The sequence below is a fragment of the Rhamphochromis longiceps genome, linkage group LG10, assembly GCF_057381845.1.
Source record: "Rhamphochromis longiceps isolate RC_006_pf linkage group LG10, R_longiceps_female_GT1.1, whole genome shotgun sequence".
NCBI classification, from domain to species: Eukaryota; Metazoa; Chordata; class Actinopteri; order Cichliformes; family Cichlidae; genus Rhamphochromis; species Rhamphochromis longiceps.
In genome coordinates, this window is record NC_140566.1 from 34176116 (window position 1) to 34197899 (window position 21784).

Sequence of the window (21784 nt, forward strand, 5' to 3'; positions counted from 1 at the left end):
CACTGGAACTCTTTCCCATGTTGCTTGTCTGTGTTTATTGTGTTATGGTGTGTTGATACCTGTGCATTCCTGTATTATCCTTTTGTGTTGCACATTTCAATGTTTTTTTTCCTCGCTACCTGGCCTGACCTGTCTCCCCAATGTGATGTTTGTATTGTATGTACGGTCGGCAAGGTCTGTCATCTCGGTTGTGGGCAAAAGACCTGCAACTGACAAATAAAGGCTATCTCATCATCACATACAAAGTCCAGTTTTAGGATTACAGAAAATGCTTGGATGGTCTTTGTTTGTGAAGGAGCGTTGGGAACTGATGAACAGAATCAAACTTTTGGGACGATATCTCTTCATTCCTGCTCTGTTTACATGACCCTGATTGTTTATTCATGCAGTCTGCTTCTTCAATCATTCACCAACAGCACCTGTAGGAGGCGTGGTCTTGTGGCTCTGCAGTGTGTGAGGTGGAGGATGAGGGGACATGTGGGGCAGTAAGCTCCTCATTCACGCCTCTTTTCCCCTCGTTATAAAACTCTCAGATTAACAGATGACAGTTATACAGCAGGTTTCTGTTGACAGAATGAAGATCATCATGTTTCTCCCACTTTTGCTTCTGGTCTGCTCTGTTTCAGCAGATCAGACTGAGACTGCAGAGCAACAGTCCTGTCCACAGGACTTCCACGCTGAGCTGAGAGAGCTGACCACCTCACTGGCTTTGCAGACAGAGCGGATCACTGTCCTACAGAGAGAGCAAGGTACCAGTGTGACTCCAGAAATATCCAGAACATCAGAAACAGGAATGACCAACATTCATGGTCATGTGTTTTCTTGTGAAACTGAATATTTTGGTATAGAAATTTCAAAGTAATCTTCATAGAAACTCATGGTACAGGGAAACAAATTCCTTTTGCACTTATTTCAGAAAAAGCAGTAAAGCTGAAGCGACAGAAGACTGAGATCAACCAGTTGAAGCGACAGTCAAAAGGTACTGTGTGGAAACCATCATTGACCTGGTCCATATGATACATTTATTTTATTTTGTCTTTTCATACATTTGATTTTAAAGAAAAAAAAAAAAAAGAAAGAAAACTCCCATAAAAAATGTTTATTTCAAAATAACCTATTATTTTATACCAGGAAAAAGACAGGTTTTTTTCATCTCAACATCAGGAACTGACTGTAATGTGTTTATAATGAAACAGCTCACAGCTCCTCTTCATGGCAAACTCTTCCAAACCAAATAATTCAACATTTACTTAAACACCAGTTTCTGCTGATACAACAATTCTAACCATCATTTAAAGTCTGTGTTATATCTCTACCTGCAGATATAAGTTGCTCGTTTTACTTGTTAGACATCCAGATTTTTTAAACTCTTCATGGATGAAGACATAGCTGTGTAATATCAATATTCCAACAAGGTGGTATTTTTTTTAATGTTGCAGCTGAGAATATCTCCAAAAGTATATGTGAGTTCTGGATATACATATGACCAAAAGATTAGCCTTCAAATCTTGTAGTTTTTCCTCAGGCATTTTTAGTCATTATCGGGGGAGGAACAGTGGAGAGTAGACAGGAAAATGACACACGGGACATGGCAGAATGTAACCCAAATCACTCTTCCAGTGATCTGGGGTAAGCTTTAGTGGCCATCTTTTACATACATTCAGAAAACACAGAGGGGACAGCCAGAGTTCACAGACTGTGGATAAAGATGAGGTGGAGGTGGAGGATGTGGGGACGTGGAGGAGGCCACTGCTCAGTGTAGCATGAACAGAATGAGAGCCACAGTTACTCTCCTACTTATAGATAAAAACCTGTGAATTACTTTGTGCTGTCAGTGAGATTTTTCTTTTTATTTCTATGGTATTTTCTCAGAACTAGAAGCAAAGCTGGAGAGTCAGAAAACTGAGATCAACCAGCTGAAGCAGCTGTCAGAAGGTACTGTATGAAAGCCATCCATCCATTTTCTTTCATTTATTCGGGGCCGGGTTGCAGGGGTAGCAGCCTAAGCACAGAAACTGAGCCCACCATATCTCTACCCACCTCCTCCAGCTTATCCGTACACCAAGACGTTCACAGGCCAGCTGAGAGTTAATATCTCTCAGCTGGCCCGAACTCCTCACCCTATCTTTTAAGCCAAGCCAGAGCTAAGCTCTGTGTTTCCCATGGCGGACCGGTACAGTGCATGCATCACTGCAGGTGCAGCAACAATCTGTCTGTCGATCTCCCATCCTTTCTCCTGTCACTCGTGAACAAGACCCCAAGATACTTAAAGGGGTGAGATCCTCCTCTACTTGGGGAAGGACTTGCGCCACACCCGGAATGGGCACTCCACCATTTTCAGGCTGAGGACCATGACCTCAGATTTGGAGGTACTGATTTTCATTCCCACCGCTTCACACTCGGCTGCAAACCATTCCAGTAAGAGCTGGAGGCAATCACCTGATGAAGCCAACAGCACCACATTAACTGTGAAAAGCAGAGTTGAGATTCTGAGACCACCCGAATGAAAGCCTTCTGCCACTTGGCTATCCCTAGAAATTCATTACAAAAAAGTTATAAACAGAATCGGTGAGAAAGAACAGCCCTGACGGCATCCATCACCCACTGGGAACAAGTCCGACTTATTGTCAGCTAAGTGGACCAAGCAATGGTCTTACAAGGATCAAATGGCCTGTAGCAATAGCCAGAAAACCCCATATTCCTGAAGCACCTCCCAAAGGACACCCCGAGGGACAAGGTCAAATGCCTTCTCCAAGTCCACAAAATACATGTAGACTGGTTGGGCAAACTCCCATGCATCCTCAGGTATCCTTGAAAGGATAAAGAGCTGGTCCAGTGTTCCATGACCAGGTCAAAAACTGCATTGTTCCTCCTGTATCTGAGATTCAGCTAACAGACAGTCTCTCCTTTCCAGCACCCTGGCATGGACTTAGTGATCCCCCTATAGTTGAATCCCACCCTCCAGTCCCCTTCTTAAAAATGGGAACCACAAGCCCAATCTGCCAATCCAGAAGTACTGCCCCTGATCTCCACATAACATTGTAGAGGCGTGTCAACCAAGACAGCCCTACAACATCCAGAGCCTTCAGGAACTTAGGGCAGACCTCATCCACCCCAGGGGCTCTGCCACCAAGGAGTTGTTTAACTGCCTCAGTGACCTCACTTCCGGAGATAGACGAATAGTTCCTCTCATCCCCAGACTATATTTCCTCCTCAAAAGACATGCCAGTGTGATTAAGGAGGTCCTTTAAGTGTTTCTTCCACTGCCCAACAATATTTTCAATCGAAGTGAGCAGTGCTCCACCTGCCTTATACACAGTGCAGGTAGAGCACGGCTTTCCCCTCATGATTCTCCTAATGGTTTGCCAGAATCTCTTCGAGGCAATCAAAAAGTCTTTTTCCATGGCCTCTCCAAACTCCTCCAGCACTCGAGTTTTTGCGTCGGCCACTGCCCAAGCCATGTTCCGCTTGGCCTGTGGGTATCTATCGGCTGCCTCCAAAGTCCTGCAGGCTCACCAAGCCCAATAGGACTCTTCCTTCTGCCTGGTGGCTATCCCCTCACCCTCGGTGTCCACCATTTGGTTCGGGGGTTGCCACCACGACAGGCACAAACCACCTTGCGACCACAGCTCAGGGCCATGGCTTTAGCAATGATGGCGCAGAACATGGTCCATTCTGACTCAATGTTGCCATTCTCCCTCGGGATGCTGTTGAAGCTCTGCTGGAGGTGTGGGCTCTGCTCTGTAGAAATGTTAGGTGCAGATAATTGACTCACATTTGGCTCATCAATTTATAATCTGTCCATAAAGTGGTGTCACTGTGTTTAAATGTCTTTAGTTTGTGCTCAAGGACAATTTCACATTTTTCTCAGAACAAGCAGGAAAGTTGAAGACTGAACTGCAGAACCAGAGGACTGAGGCCAACCAGATGAAGCAGCAGCAGCAACATGGTACTGTGTCGAAATCTGAAATCTAGAAATGCTGAAATATCTCTATATTTGACACATTTTCAGACACATTTCACATTTTTCACATGAAGGCTTTCAGTTGCTGATATTCAAGAAAATTACTTTTGCTGATTCCATATTTTAATTCAAGTTTCAGTTTCGCATAAGATGTTCTAGACCAGCGGTCCCCAACCTTTTTTGCGCCACGGACCGGTTTATGCCCGACAATATTTTTCATGCACCGGCCTTTAAGGTGTCGCGGATAAATACAATAAAATAAAACTAGTACCGGTACCGAAAAAAAGAAAATTTATTCATAAACCCTGAAAACCATACATTTCACACCTGAGCCTCAAATCTCACGGCCCGGTACCAAATGACTCACGGACCGGTACCGGTCCGAGGCCCGGTGGTTGGGGGCCGCTGTTCTAGACTATGACACGTTACTCATGACTCGAAAATTTCATATCTTCTTTTTATGACCTGGATTGTTCCTAATGGGTGTTCATTTACATGGGATACATGGGATAATTAATTCCCAGCCTGGTGGGAATTAATTAAGATAACTAAGTCATGATACTGGAGTATATGAAAGGCAGATTAGAAATTTGTTCCAGGTCCAGCCAAGAGCTGTCTAATAAGCTTGGTTTAATCAATTTTTAATCTATTGGATCAGAAGTAGTGATACAAATTTGGTAGTTGTAGACCACCGTCATGTTTTTTGACCTACCAGTGATGATTTTAAGAGAGGGTTTATTAGGTATCGGTGTAGTTTATTTTAAGCACAATCATAATTTTAATGGTGACAACTATTCCCAATAGCGATTTAAAATTACAATATATGAATTACAATTTAGAGTCAGTACTGCTGATTTACTCTAAGTGATTGAGTAGTCAAATACTGATGAGTGTGAAACCGGCAACAGGGTGTCAGAATGTTTTGAATGGATGATTTTTGTTTGTCTGCCTGTAAGTCCTTTAACCAGTTTCTAATTTTAAGCCTAAAACTCCACGTTCGCACGGCACCACAGTCCAAGCCCCACCACAAATTAGTATTTGAAACTACAGCCAGTCCAAACTTATTCCTAAAATATTCACTCTCAAAAATGGCAATAAATAAAAACTGCAGCCATGTTTGTAGTTCTAATAATGTGGGAGCAGGAGAGCGAGTAGAGGATTTTTGTGATTGTTATCTGTGATTAACAGAGGTGTTGTTTACAGGTGTATCCCCACTCTGTGCAGGTCATCAAAGTGAAAGCACTCTTTGAGCTTCAGAACACACATTAAGTTCATTACTGCATCTAATTTACTGAATGACATTAAACTGAGTTCATGTTTGTCTGAAGCACAAACCAAGATGCAACTAAAACACTGAATAACACAGTTTGTTGTCTTGGCAGAAGCTACAAAATACCTTCCTGTCTGATCTAAAGGACGAGTTTGGGATCCTCAAAAATAGATTCAATCAAATTTCAGTTTGACAGAGTTTGATTTCTTCTGTGACAGTGAAACGCTTTCAGCTGTAAAGTTTTTGTCATGGTCACTTTTTTGGGAAGAGTCTAACTCTAAAACAGGAAGTTTAAAATGAATTTTCTCTCTCTCTCAGTCAAACAGGTGGCGTTCTCAGCCTCTCTGCTGGAACAAGGTGAAGGATATACTGGACCCTTTAACACAGAGACTACTCTGGTCTTCAAACATGTTGTCACAAACATTGGAAATGCCTACAACAAAAACACAGGTAATAACACTGAATGTCACTTCTGAGCTATGTTGATGTCAGGCTGATGTTCCAGATGTTCTAACAGCTGATTTTCCATTTAACAAAAACAAATGTCCCACAGGTATTTTCACTGCACCAGTGAGAGGAGTCTACCACTTTGACTGGAAAGTACTAGGACGTGACAGCGCATCTGTAGGTGCTTTCTTGTTCAGGAATGAAGAGAAAAAATTTCTTGCATATGAAGAACAATCATCTGGGTTCGCAAGTGCCTCTAATGGAGTCTCACTGCTTCTAGAGGTTGGAGATCAGGTGACTGTACGTCTCTGGGCTAATTCAAGGATATATGACAATGAAAACCATCAAACCACCTTCAGTGGTCATCTGATTTTCACCATGTGAGAGGTGTGACAGCTCCAACAATTCCTGTTTGGACTAACCTGTGTGGGCGGAGCTTAGCCATTAGATAAACAGGAAGTAAATCATTTGCCATAATCAGTTTCTTGCTCTCTCTCTCTTTCTGGTTGGGTTCTAGTTTTGTGTTTATTTGTTTCTACTGACTCAGATAATTTACTTCTTCTTGTTATCTTTGATTCAAATAAATCCAGTTAAATGCTCAGTGATTCTCTTCTCTTTGTCCTTTCTTTGAGTCGGCTCTTCATAAAGTGCTGCTCCTCCATTAGGTCCTGACTATTTTCTATAAGTTGGTAAACTGCATCGTTTTTTATTGGCTCCACTGTCCTGTGTTGGTCAGTCTGTTATTTTGGTGACTGCTGGCCCACATGTTTGCTTTTAACTGGAGTCTTTCCTGTTAAGTTGGGCAAAATCCAACAGTTTTTTTCTCTTCTTTGATAATCATGCAGGTGTTTTTCTTAAACTCTTAACAGATGTTAAACTTAATCTGACTATCATGATAAAAATGTAAACATCTGATTTAGTTTGATATAAAATGTGTGTCAGTGCTGTGGAGGAATGTTTCCTTATTTTTCATCTGAATCCAGACACCGCAGCACGGTGGCACGGTGGTTAGCACTGTTGCCGCACAGCAAGAAGGTCCTGAGTTCAATTCCACCATCAGGCCGCGGTCTTTCTGTGTGGAGTTTGCATGTTCGCCCCGTGTTTGCGTGGGTTCTCTCCGGGTACTCCGGCTTCCTTCCACCGTCCAAAGACATGCAGCTTGTGGGGATAGGTTAATTGGATAATCCAAATTGTCACTAGGTGTGAATTTGAGTGCGAATGGTTGTCTGTCCCTATGTGTTAGCCCTGCAACAGACTGGCGACCTGTCCAGGGTGTACCCCGCCTTTCGCCCTATGACAGCTGGGATAGGCTCCCCTGACCCTGAAAAGGATAAGCGAATGGATGGATGAATCCAGACACAGATAACTGACTGCAAACTTACTCGGGGTTATTTCTTTCTATTCTTTACTTTCAAAATAAAAGCATCATTGAACTAACGCTGTTGATTTCTTTATATGTGTTTGATCACTATCCACAGCTCGTGATCATAGGTGAGGGTAGGGATGTAGATCGACCAGTTAATTGAGACCTTTGCTTATTCACTCAGTTCTTTCTTCACCACAATGGATCTGTATAATATAATAATATGTCTTTATCACCAACCCTTCTGTTGATCTCAGAGATGAGATACTACCCAAGTGAAAGCCTTCCACCACTTGGCTAGCTAGACATTGAAAGAAAAGCCTTCCTTTATGGAAGACGTGTCAGTGGAAATAGGGAGGTCCTCAAAGTATTCCTTTTTTTTTTTTGCCTGTCCCGTTTGGATCTTTAGCCATTGTTGTCTGAAGGCCAAGAAAGATGCCAAGTGGATTTACTTTACCAAGTGGATCATCATGGCCTTGCCATATTGGTCCATTTGATTGACCTTTATTATAATTATGTATTTATTTTATTTTCGTTTTTTAAAGACGGGACAGACATGCCTGGGTGATAGGACAGGGAGAAAGAATGAAAGAAAGAGAGGGAGAGAAAGAAAAATAGAGGAGGAGAGAAGAGACGGTGAGAAAGGGGGTAAGAAAAAAAAGAAAAGCAAACAAAACACCTGGATCACCTGTATGGAGATAAAAAACCAAAAGAGAAAACAAACAACAAAGAGCAACATAATAAAAACAACACCATCACAATAAACTAGCTAACAATAGATAACAGTAGATTTTACCTGTTGAGAATGAAAAAAGAAAACAAGCAGAAGAAAACGAAAGCAACATAATAAACAACATCACGATGATCTATAGGAATATAACAGTAAATACTAAATATTAAACATTATTGTGCAGCACGTAAGATCAACAGCGCACAGTGTGCTTTGAGGTAGGAGCCAAAAAGGGTGTAGTTTGTGTGTGTGAGCACCCTGTTATCATGGTTCCGAATAGGTAGATATCTTCAGCGTCCTCAATCGACAGTCCCGCCAGGCACACGATCCTCCATTTCTGCCACCCGTCCATCGTGTATCCGGCAGGGAAAGTCCCTCCAGGACACTCGGGCTCTCCCGAGCCCAGACTTCTCATTGAGAAAAGGATGTCAATAGCATCCAGAGACCAGTTGATCAAATCCATAATTCTCTTTAGGTTTTAGAAACAGACTGTGAGAGCGTGTTCCAGGGAAAGTAATACAAAGAACACGAGACTAGACAAGGACACAAGAGGCTAAGCAGGGAAGCTAAGGGAGAGGAGGAGAGGAGAAAAAGGGCATACGCCTCCTCCGAGAGCCATTTGTTACATTATGCAGAGCTTATCCTTCACTTTGGACCACTCATTTATTTTTATTTTCAGTTGTTACAGACGGGACACACATGGCAACAACTCCACTTCATTGTTAGTCCATTTAAAAAACTTGGTGCTTTTCCTCTGCCTTTTGCAGCAGTTTCAAAGAGCCGGAAAGTAAATAAACGGCAGACAGAAATGAGGCAGGTCAAATCGTCTTGTGTTTCACACATGCACTGTACTGGAACGTAAGTGTTTTTTAGGCCGTTTCAATGTGGACACACAACTCTGTGAAAACAACTGAAAACGATAGTGTGGACGCAAAGCGTTTTCAGACGAACGCGCCGTTTCCAAAGTTATCCGGGCTAGTGTGGACATAGCCTCAGACTATGCTCTTTGAGCGCAAAATTGATAACATTTCGGAGAGGCTCATGGCCCTCCAATGGGTGATTGAGAGACCAGTGACGGACATTTAGATCGACTGTAAAATTGATATGCAGTTGTTCGCACTACAGGAAAACACCATCATTTCATGTGGCTACCATATCAGCGCCAGCCGTGGTTTCAAGGCTGGAGCTTAACAACAAATTCTTCCCTGATAACGGACTGTTTAGACTCTTTGCCGCCATCTTACGCACCCCCATTCTGGACTCCAAACGCCTTCGAAGGCTTCCAAGGCCGAGGTCAGACGGCAGGTCCAGCGCTGGATTAGTAGCGCATGGCAAGATGGCTGTGTGTAATCAGCTCACTTCTCACCCCGTTACCCATCCTGTTGCTTGTCATGTGCTTCATGGGGTTGTGATGTGCTCTCTGTGCAGAGGAGTTTTTTTTGTTTTCTGTTCTCATGCTGACCTCCCACAAGGAGCCCAGTATGAGTAGAGGTCTCTTTTTTCCCTCCTCCATTTGCCCATTGTATTGTACATTTCAATGTTCTTCCAAATTACTACCTGTCTCCCACCTGTCTGTGCTATGTATGTATGGTTGGTTGTCCAATTCCACTGCAGGCGCAAACTTGCATGTGACAAATAAAGGTCTGATCGATCGATCGATTGATTGATATTTACGTGTTACCATAGCGACCAGAGACCCTTAAGGGGCAGAGAGGAGGATGTTACTCTCATTGTTGTTGGCGTATTTCAGGAGGATCCTGCTGATAAAGTTACACAATTAAACAGTGAATTCGCGTTTATTATTATATTTACAAACTAACACTGTCTTGGTCATATCATTTTATTTTGTTGTATTTATCCGTGACACCTTAATGGTCGGTGAAAATATTGTCGGACATTAAACCGGTCCATGCCGCAAAAAAGGTTGGGGGCTGCTGATGACAAGTAAACACTCGTGCAACCGGTAGACCGCATACAAGCTTTTAAAAACTATGCTCAGGTGTCTTTAGCCGCCACACGGTTTCCGTAGTGTAGTGGTTATCACGTTCGCCTAACACGCGAAAGGTCCCCGGTTCGAAACCGGGCGGAAACATTATTTATTTATCTTATTTCACTTTATTTTTTCATGAATTTGTCTTCTTTAAGTAACCAAACCATATGCCATGCAGTCGTGTGGTCTTGGTGCGTTGTGGGTAGGGTTGCCAACCGTCCCTTAAAAAACGGAATCGTCCCGTATTTAGAAACAAAAGTACACGTCCTAATAAGGGACGCACTTTGTCCCGTAATACAGTGAGAATCAAAAGTAGTCTATAAATGTTAATGGAATTAACGCTTTGTTTGAAAGCATAATTCCCAGCCCCTCTCCTGCTTTGTGACCAATGAGCTGACAGCACACTTATGACAATTCGAGTATGACAATTCAGATTATCTCATTGGTCGAGGAAAGGTCGCTTGCGGAGAAAATACCGGAAGACAACAGATGACCACAACAAGAAGCATGGCCAACAGGGAAACAAACGCCGACACTGCGGTGCAAGTCTCGGACAACAGTACACCTAAAGCTGGGCAGACACTGTGCGATTTTTTTCAGTCACGTTATTCAGCTCCTGCTCAAACTGCACGATTGACTCGCAGGGATTAGAAGTTTGCAGGTCACGATGCAGGTCTCACACTATACCGCCCGATGCTCTGATGCGACCTGAGTGCTCACACTGTGCCTCCATAACATGAAGGTTATAACAGAAAATCTGTCGCTCGCTCTCTCTGTCTTTCACTCACACAGACACGCACACCACCATCAACTTTGCTAAATTGCTAATGAAAAACATGATCATGCAGCTGTGATTGAGCAGCAGTGTAAATCCAACTATTTTCACGGTTGTTGTGGTCGTGATAATTTTGTGATGCCACATCGAAAAGGCTCGGATGAGCTTTCCAAAGTTCTACAAGTTGTGCCTCCATCGCTTGTGTCCAGATCACACGCTGCACAGCCGTGCTGCTCCATCTTTTTCACCGATGTTTACGTGTTTGCGCATGAGCAGTGTGAGCGGCTGTGGTGACACCCTCACGAGCGATTGATGATCGGGAGCTGGTCGTGAGGTGTTAATCGCTTCTCGTTACCCCACGTATACTACACGACGCACGATGAAGGCCAAAATCGGGCCGATCACCAAATCGGTCGCACGACTCAAAAATCGGCTCAAAATGGGCCAAAAATCGCACAGTGTGAGCCCAGCATTAGAGCAGCAATGTTTGTTCCCCTCAGAGAAAGAAAAGAAAAAAGGCTGCAAAAGTACAGGGAGGAATGGGAAAAGGAAAACACCTGGCTGGGAAAGTGCACGATAACACCTATAAAGCGTGCTGCACTGTGTGCCGGCGCACTTTTTCCATAGGCATGCTTCTAGTGGTGGGCACAAGAAGAACATGAGGGGCGTGAAAGCTCGGGGAACCCTTAACCAATTTTTTGTCCACCAGGCCACGGCAGAAGCAGTTATGGTATGTAAACACTGGTTTGTTGTTTAAACCCTCTGGTTAAGGTTAATATGGGCATGTGCGGTGAATATCAGCTCTATGTGGCCAGAAGTGTGATAATATAACTTATTTTGTGTAATAAACAACTGCAAGGATGGATGATTACAACAAATAGATGAATAATACATAAAAGTAATACATAGATGAATAATGATGATGAGTTATGATGCGTAATCATGGGAACAAGTGGGTTTACAAACAGGAGCAGCTGATTAGCATTAGAAAAGCTGAAATAATACCTCAACTGAAGCCAATTGTACTAAATGCACTATATGCGCACTGTTACAAGAATATTTTTCGTTCTATTGCTTTCTATTAATTTATATAATTTTAAGTTAAGCAGGACAGAGTTCTTTTAAAGAAAGATTTACTTATATTCTCAAAAGTTAAGAATGACAGGCTTCTGTTTAAGAAAGAGACCTGTTTTACTGTGTTAATGTTGTCATTGTGAGCTAAAAATAAATAGCTAAATGATCACTTGTTTCCCATATGGTCATATCACAAAGAATATGCATCTGCTTAAATCAAATTCAAGTCAAATGGTTAAAAAATAATTTCACACACACAAAAAAAGAGCTACAAAATTCACCACACTGGGAAGAGTGAAGACAACTGGGTTGCCCGGCCCTGGCCACGAGGTGTCCCTTATTTATTTTTCAGGGAGTTGGCAACCCTAGTTGTGGGTAACAAGTGAAACAAATATAAACTGACTGTGTGAAAACTGAATTGTCCGACATGTGTCCCTGAACGCGACCCGTACTCAGGAAGCACGCATGTGTCGCTGCAGCTGTTGTTTAGCGCCGTGTTGCAGTACGTGCTTTAAAAAAGCTATGCAGCCACAGACTTTCTAACTCCCACCAACCACCGATGTGTTCGTTTTCTGCTTCAGCTGTAGGTAAGTGCTTGTATTTCTGCCCTCGGAGCTTCTGTCCACCCGCCGAGACAACCCACAGTTAGCTTTGCAGTCCTAAGCTAACGTTAGCGCGGATGCCGATGTTGGTGTTTCTGCAGCTCCATAAACTCAACAGGAAACTCAGGGAGTTCGCTTTTAACATAAATCTGTGAAGCTAACCTTTCACCCCTGTCCCCAGGACATGCGCAACAATAAGCGAAGAATCTAAGATTTTCAAATACCTGAAATCCGCTGGTTTGGTGCAGAACTGCAGCCTATTGCTGCAAAGAGTAATGCAGCCATTCCAGGCGGAGTAAAAGTTTAATTTGACGCCAGGGAGGATAAATATTGGAGAAAACAATTCAATGAAGAATTCAAGATTAAATCTGTTCGTTCATTTTAAAAATTAGACTAGGAAAATCCCATATTCATACGAAAATTGTCATATTTTAGCAATTTCTTAAAATGATGCATATGCAAGAAAATCTGCAAACAATTGAACCATGATGCACTTTGACCCTTTTTTCTTAATGAGCATTAATGCCATTGTAACAATCATTTCAATGTTTTTTTAAGAGGTAAAAGTAAGTATACTTAAGACTACTGTTAATGCATGTTACTGTTGTTATTAGATGTCAATAAAAACTGAGGGGTTTTGCTTGTATGAAATCTTTATTTGCTTCTTAAAAATATGAGCCACACTCACAGTCGTGACAGAACAACAAAAGGACAACAAACTTGTCTTATTTGCACATTTTCTTAAATGTGCAAACAGCGCCTTCACAGCACGCTTATGGCCACAATTATGTTACACCCACAGTGATGATAACTACTTCAGAGAATAAATAGGAGAAGCTAAGAAAGATGAGCCATGAGTCCATGTGCTGGACTTTGAACGCTTAAAATATTAGTGGGCGGATCGATCCAAATATCGATGATATTGAAACCTATCATTGTATTGATATTGATCGATATGAGCCTAATGCGACTGATACTTTAGTTTCTGCGGTTTCATCAAAGAGGCAACCTGACTGTCTAAGTACCGCTGCAGCACAGAGCAGTCATCTAACTGAAGCACTGAAGAAAAACATTTAGTGCAAATGAAAATTCACCAAATATAATATGGCTCAGGTTTGATTGAATATAATTACCCTTTTGTGTTACCTGTGAAAGTAGATGTGCTGCAGACTTAAACATTTTATAATTTATGTCCTGGGTTTTAACTAATTCATAATCCAAAGGAAAAATCCCCCAAAAACACTTAATGGTCATGAAAATTTATTCAGATCTGGCAATTTGATGATGAATCACCCTTAATTATTAAAACAAGTATTAGTATAATTGATACTGACCCTGTAGTTTCTTGCTATCGGCTCATTACCAAATCTTGCAGTACTGCATGCCACTAGTTTAAAATAAATTAGTTTCTCAGTGTACTGTGGATTTGAAGTGAACACAACTCATGTGTGTTTTACTGTTTAAAAGATAAAACTGAGTTCCTGAACACATCTTTTACATCAATTCTTTTTTTCCATTAAAATACTTTAAAATACAAAACAGTAAGCTAAAGTAATATTTTTACTTACAGTAAAATATTCACCAGCTGAAGTAAAATGTTATTGCAGGTTGAGCTTTAATCATTTCTGCACTGTGCATTATCTCGCACAACCTTTTTCTTGAAGCTGCATTAGTGACACATTCACACAGTATTTTGGTGTCTGGTATCTGCTGATACTGCAGTGCTCTCTGTCAATATGTAAAATCCTCATGACCTTAAATCTATTGACTTGCGTTGTCAGACAGTCTTTCTTTTTACTGATTTGTGCTGATGTGTACAAAATGAATATTTTCCACTTTCAAAAGCGGGAAGAAAAGAGTGCGGCAATCTGTGCTACGCAGGCCTTAAACAGTGAGTGCACAGTACAATTAGCTCAATGTACTGTGCACAGAAAAGAATAGAGAATAGATAAAAGTATAGCTTTTCTTATGTCTTTTTTATACTCTTTTCTTTATACTTTGACTGCATTTTATTTTGACTTTGCACTTAAACCACTTAGGTGTGGCATATTTTAAACTAATTTTCAAATTCTTTCTGTAGTTTAAGATAAGATAACCTTTATTAGTCCCACATGTGGGAAATTTGTTTTGTCACAGCAGAAAGTGGACAGTGCAAAGTTAAATTGCAAAAATTAGAATACAATACGAATAATATACTGAACACAACTGTATAGAATAGAGTAGAATAAAATTAAATACTATACAGTAGAATACAATAGAATAAAATAATCCAATAAGATTCGTTTCAATCCTAACAATAGGATAAAAATAGAATACAAATGATATATACAACTGAGTAAACATACAAGTTTTTAGAAAAAGAGTATTGCACTTAGTGTTATTGCACGTGTGTGGGTTTGTGTGTTTGATCAGCTGTAAAAGTCTTTGTTGTGGAGTCTGACAGCAGTGGGGACACCGTGGGTGCCGCAGCCACCGAAGGAGCTGCTCAGTGCTGTCAGAGTCTCCTGCGTGGGGTGGGAGATGTTGTCCAACAGGGATGACAGCTTAGCCACCATTCTCCTGTCACTCACCACCTACACTGGGTCCAGAGGGCATCCTAGAACAGAGCTGGCCCTTCTGATCAGCCTGTTCAGTCTCTTCCTGTCGCCAGCAGACCACACCATAAAAAATAGCTGAGGCCACCACAGAGTCATAGAAGGTCTTCAGGAGTGGGCCCTTCACTCCAAAAGACCTGAGTCTCCACAGCAGGTACAGCCTGCTCTGCCCTTTCCTGTAGAGGGCGTCCTAATTATGAGTCCAGTCCAGTTTATTGTTCAGATGAACACCAAGGTACCTGTAGCTGTCCACAGCCTCAATGTCCATACCTTGGATGTTCAGTGGTTGCAGTGGAGGATGTTTGTGCCTGCGGAAGTCTAAATGGTAGAACATGATTGCAGAGTCTAATTGCTAATATGTTAGTTATAAAAATTATGAGAAAAAAAAAGATGAGAAAGAAAGAAACTCAGAATGAGCAGAGCTGCTGTAGCAGGCTGCCACACACGGGGGCGCCGGAAGCAGCTAAATGAAGCTCCAAAAACGTATTTTTAGATTTTAAGTCTGTGTTACTCTATTTTTATTAAGCACGGTTTAACTCTGTTTTACAAGTGCTCAATATTTTTTAATGCATACATCACATGGATTTTGATGAAATCAGATCCTGTTGCTTTAAGATTTTTCTAAGCCTAAATAATTGAAACTGTTTTGTCTTTACTTACAGACTGAGAAGATGTGGCAGTGAAGATGATGCCTTCAGATAATATCTTGTTTTCTCTACAAGAAAGCTGTCTAGGAATCTAGCCAGGTGCCTGAGCAAGGACCAGGATTTTTGACATAATCTAGCAGTTTCTAATGACTTTGGGCTTTAAATGTCAATATGGATGGCATTGAGGAGAGCTACATCTGGGAGCGCCGCATTGCCCATGGCATTAGGTATCAAAAAGGAGCAGTCCCCTTCCCAGAATTGGTTGATATTGGTCTGGAGTTCAATGCGGCACTTGAAAGGAAGGAGAAGTTGGATCAGAGCCTGCTGACGAATAGTGTTATGCTGGAAATTTGTCAGTTTGCCAAAACAGTGAACAGGTCTGAGAAGTATTTCCTGTTCGAAATGCTGGAGTTCAACTTCGACCTTGGCTTTGACATAAACAATGACAGTCTGTGCTACATCTATGCAGTTCGTGTCCACAACAAAATTAAACACCTGAAGGAGCAAATAAAGATGAAGCCAAATAGATGGAAAGAAACATTTCAGTTGCCAAATCCAAGTGTTTTAGCCGGGTCCAAAGAAGATGTGTCAGGACGATACTGTCCTAAATGGAACAAAATTGCTGATAGTTCAGTGCTCACTGTCTCCAGCAAGAACTGTCAGTCTTCAGACAACCACGAAGCTGAAACTACCAGAGATGCTAGCAATAAATACACTGTAAAAAAACAAGGAGGAATCCGTTTAAGAAAAACACTGGGCGCTAACCCTTTCTGTGCACAACTTGGTGTGACCCTAGCTATTCGACCAAGTCACGCCCCCAAACAGAAACTGGACCCAAGTCTGCTCACCAACGGTGTGATGATAGAGATGCTTGATTTTTCCCGAGTGCTGTGTGGAAAACACACTTACCTAGTTTATGAACTGGTCAAGCACAACTTTGGTTATGCTTTTGATAAACCTCAGTTCCGAATGTGTCTAAACAGGGTGATAGAGAGAAAATACACCTGTCTGACAGCTGAGGACAAAGACACTTTCAGAAAGGAACTTTTTAAGATCCCGGCTGAGAAGAATAAATTGGAATATAAAGGTAAAAAACGAAAAACACCTGATGCAGATAACCAAGAACTGGAAGCACAAATGCTGGCCACCAATAAAAGACAAACACGGAAGCAGCAGGCTAGCAAAATGCAGGAGATGAAGGAGGATGATTTGTCATACATGTGTCCTGTTGAGTTTGAGACTGAATTGCAGTCAGAAACAGAAGCTGAGCCAGAAAATGTGGAACCTGAAAGTTGTTTGTCAGGAAAAGAGGTAGAAATGAATGTGCTGCAGGATGTAAAGCCAGAAGAGGAAGAAGTCTTCATCTCACCGATGCAGCCTCTGAGTTATGGCCACAAATCTTCTTTGTCACCCACACAGACAAAGGATGCAAGTCAAGAATCGTACTGGTGTCTGTTCTCTGAGGGAAGATGTGCAGAAACCCCAAAGCAGAGGCTGTGGCTGAGGCGCGCCGCTCGCACACAACAGATCCTGATGTCAAGCCGAGTCAATGATATGTTCGCCCACTGCAGAGAGATCGGATTAGACTTCAACTTTTGCTCACCAAAACGGAGCTTAGATCTACAACTGTTGACCAACTGGGTAATGTGGGAGGTTTTCAAGTTAGGAACTGCTTTGTCGAGGAGTGTACGCAGTTTTTTATTTGAAATTCTCTTAAACAACTTTACTCTTACGCTCCAAGATGAGCAACATGAGCGCAATTTCTTAGTTTACATGATGGCAAAACATAAAAATCTTGTGAACCACCCGAAGAGTCAGAATATGGATTTTCTCTGCAAGCCTTTCAAACTCCCTGAGATATACCACATGGTTGATGTGACCAGCAGTTTTCAGACTCAACAGGAACTCCAGAGTCAAGGGCAGAAAGGGTTAGATTCATCAGATTCAGCAAAGAGGGAAGAAGCTGAAAAAGAAGAACACCCTTTTTGTAGAAAGTTGGGTCTAAATCTTTGGTCAACCGTAGAACGCCCGTCAGACCAGAAGCTTGATTTGACCATCCTGACAACAGGCGCTGTGCTTGAGATCTTCAGCTTTGTAAAGGAGCTGTGTGGTGAGGCCCGCAATACTGTTAATGACATCCTTGAGCACAATTTTGATCTTCATCTGCAAAGTGGTGAGACTGAGGCCGCGCAGAAGATCCAGAGATGGTACACAACACAGAAAAGCTTGATGAAAAAGCAAAACATGTCACCGAAAATCAACAGGTGGTTAAATATGATTGTCCCGCTGAATGGCAACTTGCAAGAGATTCCACACTCACCAACCGAAGATGGGGACCCAGATCTAGAAGGGGAATTGGATGGCTTTGGTGGATTTGTCAAACACTTTGACTACCAGAACTGCAAGGAGATCGGACTGGACCTCGACCTCAGCTCCAAATCAGAAACCAAAACGAAACTTGATTTGAAGGTTCTGACAAGAGGAGTTTTGTTTGAGTTGCACCAATATGTGCAACAAAATTACAACCGATACGTTCCTGCTCTGTATGAGATTCTGGAGTACAACTTCGACCTGAGCTCTCAGAGCCACCGGAAGGTGGAGTTCGCCTGGTCCATCGCCTCACAGGTCCTAGCCATGACTGGCAAAAAATGCAGAAAAGGGGATTACCTGACCAAAGTTTTTGAGCTCCCTTTCGAGGCCCCCAAGTTCCCTGAGTCTTCCCAGGTGGTCTTTAAAGAGGAGCCGAAGGATGACTTTGGCGAGCCGGACCTTAATAATGACAATGATGACATTGTGTTTGTCCGAAAACTGAAGCCTGTTGATATGGAAGTCGAGATAGAATAAAGTTCTAGCTGCTGTTTGTATTTCAAATGTCAGTTTTCAGGATAGAGTTGCGACTGAACTGCTTTATATCTACCAGGTTAAATCAGTTAAATTCACCTTTACCCATTCATATAGAAATGGGGATCCTCTTTCTGTTTCTGTTCAGCATGTGCCTAAAATCCAACTTGACCTTAACCCTGGTGGGCATAAAGAGGATGAGACTGCTTGATCGAGTTTTGTTTTGGTCTATAAAGTGGCAAAAAACAGCTCTCGCAATCACATTTTTCTTTTTTTAACTGTTGACATCTTGGGATTACTTGTAGCAAATATCTTTTAACTTGAAGAAGAAATACTTGCATTTAAAAAACTGAAACTTGATCATGTTTGAATTCAGTCAGGAAGGCCAAATACATTTTTAGGATGTGCTGCAGGTGTTTACAGGGGCAGGAAAAATAAAGATTCTCTAACTTGATTTCTTGAAATCAGAGTTTAATGTTAGTGCCCAGCAGATCCAGCTGTGTCTCAGGATGTGGGGTCTTTGCAGTCTTAGACGATAAAGGTTCTAAAATGTGAACGACGTGTTACTGCTGGGCCTCCTCGACTGGTTCAGTGCTGCTTTAGAGTAGAGTAGAGTTCTTTTGCTGTAGAGTTCTTTTGCTTACCATTAGGTGCGTTACGACTGGAGTGTAACAGAAAAAAGCGGTGCCACTTTTTTTTTCTCCAAACGAGGAAGTAGACTATCCACGTTAATGTAAACCGGTCGAAATTCAACCATCAGTGACGTGAGTTAAAGAGGACAGAATGAATGGTCACGGCTGGCATTGGTATTTAATTGTTTTGACTGATTCGTGATGTCACCTCCGTCATTTAATAAAATGTGAAAGAAAACATTCCACCTTAAAATTTGGTCAGTGTTCATTATTATTTGTCTCTTGACTTTATTTCAATAGTAAAGATCAAAAGTCGGTGAAATATCCTGTTATTGTAAAAGTTTACATAAAGCCGCGCTCACTGCTGTGGTTTAATGTTCACGTCGCTCATTTTCTTGATTTACATGAAAAAAAGAAAATGAGTTTTGAGCTTTCGAGTCATGACCAGATGTTTTGGCAGGGGGTACAGATGTTCCAGTTCATATTTTGTTTATTTTATATGTGAAGGAAAATCAGAAGTCATCATTTTTAACTTTTATTGGCAAACCAAATTTATTCAAAGATTCAGTGTTTTCTAGCTTTTGAAATTGTCTGTGTGCAAAATATCGGTTTGTTAGTCTGGTCAGCCCTTAAAAAGTTGGTGGATACTTTTTTAAACTTAGTTTTTACATTAAACGTGACATGCATGGCCCAGGTAAATAAAAGTGATCACAACATGCACATTAATGGGACATCGAGTGCTCTTGAAGTTCTGACTGCAGGATTGTAGGTTGCAGCTCCTGCCCAGGATGTTAAATCTTTTATTCCTTACTAAATATTGTAAATGTGTTAAAAACACCTGTTAAAAATGTTGAAACCTGCACAAACATGTGTGGACTTGTAATAAATCACAAATGTGCTTCAACTAAACTAATGCAGCTTGCAGTGTGCTGTCACAATAATTACAGGCTTCCAGTGGATTATATAACCAACCCTGCAGATTTGAACTGATGGAGTCAATTTGCATTTTAAGTGATTCAATTCAAAGTGTAAAAATAACCCAATGAGACTAATTGACTTGTAAACTTTCATTAGTATATCCTCACATGATGGGTACATTAATTTTTAAGTTGATCATTACACCATATTTAGTCAGGCTTTTTCAGGGCTTCCCATCATGCACTCTGTCATGGCCCATTTATCCTCTGCAGGCTGCAGCTGGGATGCTTTTGGTCTCAAATTAAACAGGTGTCACTCATCAGTTCCTCTGAAAGCCTTCAGGACATTTAATAAACAAAGGAGAGGAGATGAAGCTGCAGTGTTTCTGTTCAGTGTCCACTAGATGGAGCCAAAGGCCAGGTTTATAAATTTGCAACAGGACAACTGATATAAAACGATGCACTTAGATTAACTGCACAGAAAATGAAGTTTTACATTTTGATTATGTTGGAGAGGTTTTTTTTCTCACTGGAATTTCAGCCGAGTGCACGTCAAACAGAAACCGTCTGCAGCTTTTATTTTTCGGTAAAGGAGACGCCATCTTGTAGCCCAAACGTCCACAGAGCAGCCCAGCTCAACAGCCATTCATCTCGCTTTGATGAGAAGCTGTTGTGTTCCTTTCTGGCACCAGCAGAGTAGCTTTGCTTGATTCACAGTTCAGAATAATCCTTTCTGTCAGTCTGGGCCTTGATTTCATTCGTCCTCTGTTAAGTAAGTGGTTTAGCTTCTCTGTTAAACCAACTTCTTTTTCATGAACTGTTGAAAAGAAACGCTTGGAGATCCAGGGGGTGGGGCTTCTGTGCCTGAGATAACCATATTAGGAGCTTCCTCTCTGTGTGACATCAAACAGAAAGTATACACACACACACACACATATATACTGACGTGAGGAGAAGCAGTAAGGATCCACTTTAAGGAGGATTCAGAGTCTGGGTTTTCTCCTGGCCTGCTGCACGTGCTCAGTGTTTTATTCTTCTGCCCACATTGATTTTTTTTTCTATTGTGATGACATCACAGAGAAAAAACACATTTTTCTGAATCCTGAACAAATCCACTGAAACCTCACTGGATTAAAAGCTCACAAAAGTCTCATTTTTAAGCTGAAAGTTTTCTTTTATTTTGAGTGACCACTGGGTGACAAATTAAAGAGAAAAACCTCCACGCAGTGTCTCAGCCGGGTGCTGGGCAGCTTCAGCGCTTCTTATCATTGACTCTCAAAGTATCCTGGAGGATGGACACTGAATTTCCCACTGATATTCCCACACTGGGACTTTTGGACCAACAAACCGGTCCAAAAACTCCCAAATCTGTTGACTGTAGGGCTCACTGGATATGACTTCCATTAAAACACTGAGTCAGTGATCCTCGTGTGCTGAACATGGAGGCATTTCTTTAACAGATTGTTAAAACAGAAGCATTTTAAAACAGGTTCAAAATCAGAGTCTTGCTTCTCAAACAGCAGATAAGAGATTTATTTTGCTGTGTGTTATTTAACCATGTGTGATTATGGATGCACAGCAGCCACCAGGACACGTCCCGGTTCTCCTGATGGAGAAAGACAAAAATCTTTGCTCCTGTTTTGCAGCATGTAACACGTAATCTGAAAGTAACACGTCATGATGCCTTCATGTGCTGTTATTTGTTAAAGGGTGAATGCGGGGATCACATGTTGGTGTTTGTTCACATCTGGAGATAATTCTCAGGGTTTGGTCTCTAAGTTCAGGTGAAAAACGGACACTGATGGGAGAAGTCTTGAGTCTGTGATGGTGAAGCCGGCAGCCTCCGTCCCCGCATGGATAAAGGTTTTTAAAGAAGCGGACGGGCTGGAGCAGCACACTTTGGTCCTGTTGGATTATGACAGAGCTCTGCTGTGAGCC

At 41.8% G+C, this 21784-nt stretch overlaps 2 protein-coding genes and 1 non-coding gene across 4 annotated transcripts; all 3 read left to right on the forward strand.

The window, feature by feature from the left end:
* Positions 1-483: 483 nt before the first annotated feature.
* LOC146661273 (uncharacterized) lies at positions 484-6489 on the forward strand. Its single transcript, XM_085419707.1, has 6 exons — positions 484-749; positions 917-979; positions 1873-1935; positions 3872-3949; positions 5553-5684; positions 5788-6489. The coding sequence occupies exons 1-6, from the start codon at positions 542-544 to the stop codon at positions 6063-6065; spliced, it is 822 nt and encodes a 273-aa protein (XP_085275833.1). The 5' UTR covers positions 484-541; the 3' UTR covers positions 6066-6489.
* A 3304-nt stretch (positions 6490-9793) lies between these two features.
* trnav-aac (transfer RNA valine (anticodon AAC)) lies at positions 9794-9866 on the forward strand. The gene has a single exon. It is a non-coding gene; the product is annotated as a tRNA-Val (tRNA).
* Positions 9867-12045: 2179 nt separating this feature from the next.
* LOC146661275 (uncharacterized) lies at positions 12046-19817 on the forward strand. Of its 2 annotated transcripts, none has more exons than XM_085421380.1 (2): positions 12046-12200; positions 15472-19817. In XM_085421380.1, the coding sequence occupies exon 2, from the start codon at positions 15628-15630 to the stop codon at positions 18298-18300; it is 2673 nt and encodes an 890-aa protein (XP_085277506.1). In that variant the 5' UTR covers positions 12046-12200; positions 15472-15627; the 3' UTR covers positions 18301-19817. The 2 variants fall into 2 exon arrangements, with proteins under 2 accessions (XP_085277506.1, XP_085277507.1); XM_085421381.1 differs by having other exon boundaries at positions 12059-12196.
* The last annotated feature ends 1967 nt before the right edge of the window (positions 19818-21784 follow it).

What these genes read in the sequence shown, in the direction of transcription:
- LOC146661275 (XM_085421380.1), top strand. Translation starts at nt 15,628, where the DNA reads ATGGATGGCATTGAGGAGAGCTACATCTGGGAGCGCCGCATTGCCCAT.
- LOC146661273 (XM_085419707.1), top strand. Translation starts at nt 542, where the DNA reads ATGACAGTTATACAGCAGGTTTCTGTTGACAGAATGAAGATCATCATG. An exon ending in GTTGAAGCGACAGTCAAAAG is followed by an intron (nt 980 to 1,872) that starts GTACTGTGTGGA and finishes GTATTTTCTCAG; the next exon opens with AACTAGAAGCAAAGCTGGAG. An exon ending in TGCCTACAACAAAAACACAG is followed by an intron (nt 5,685 to 5,787) that starts GTAATAACACTG and finishes AATGTCCCACAG; the next exon opens with GTATTTTCACTGCACCAGTG.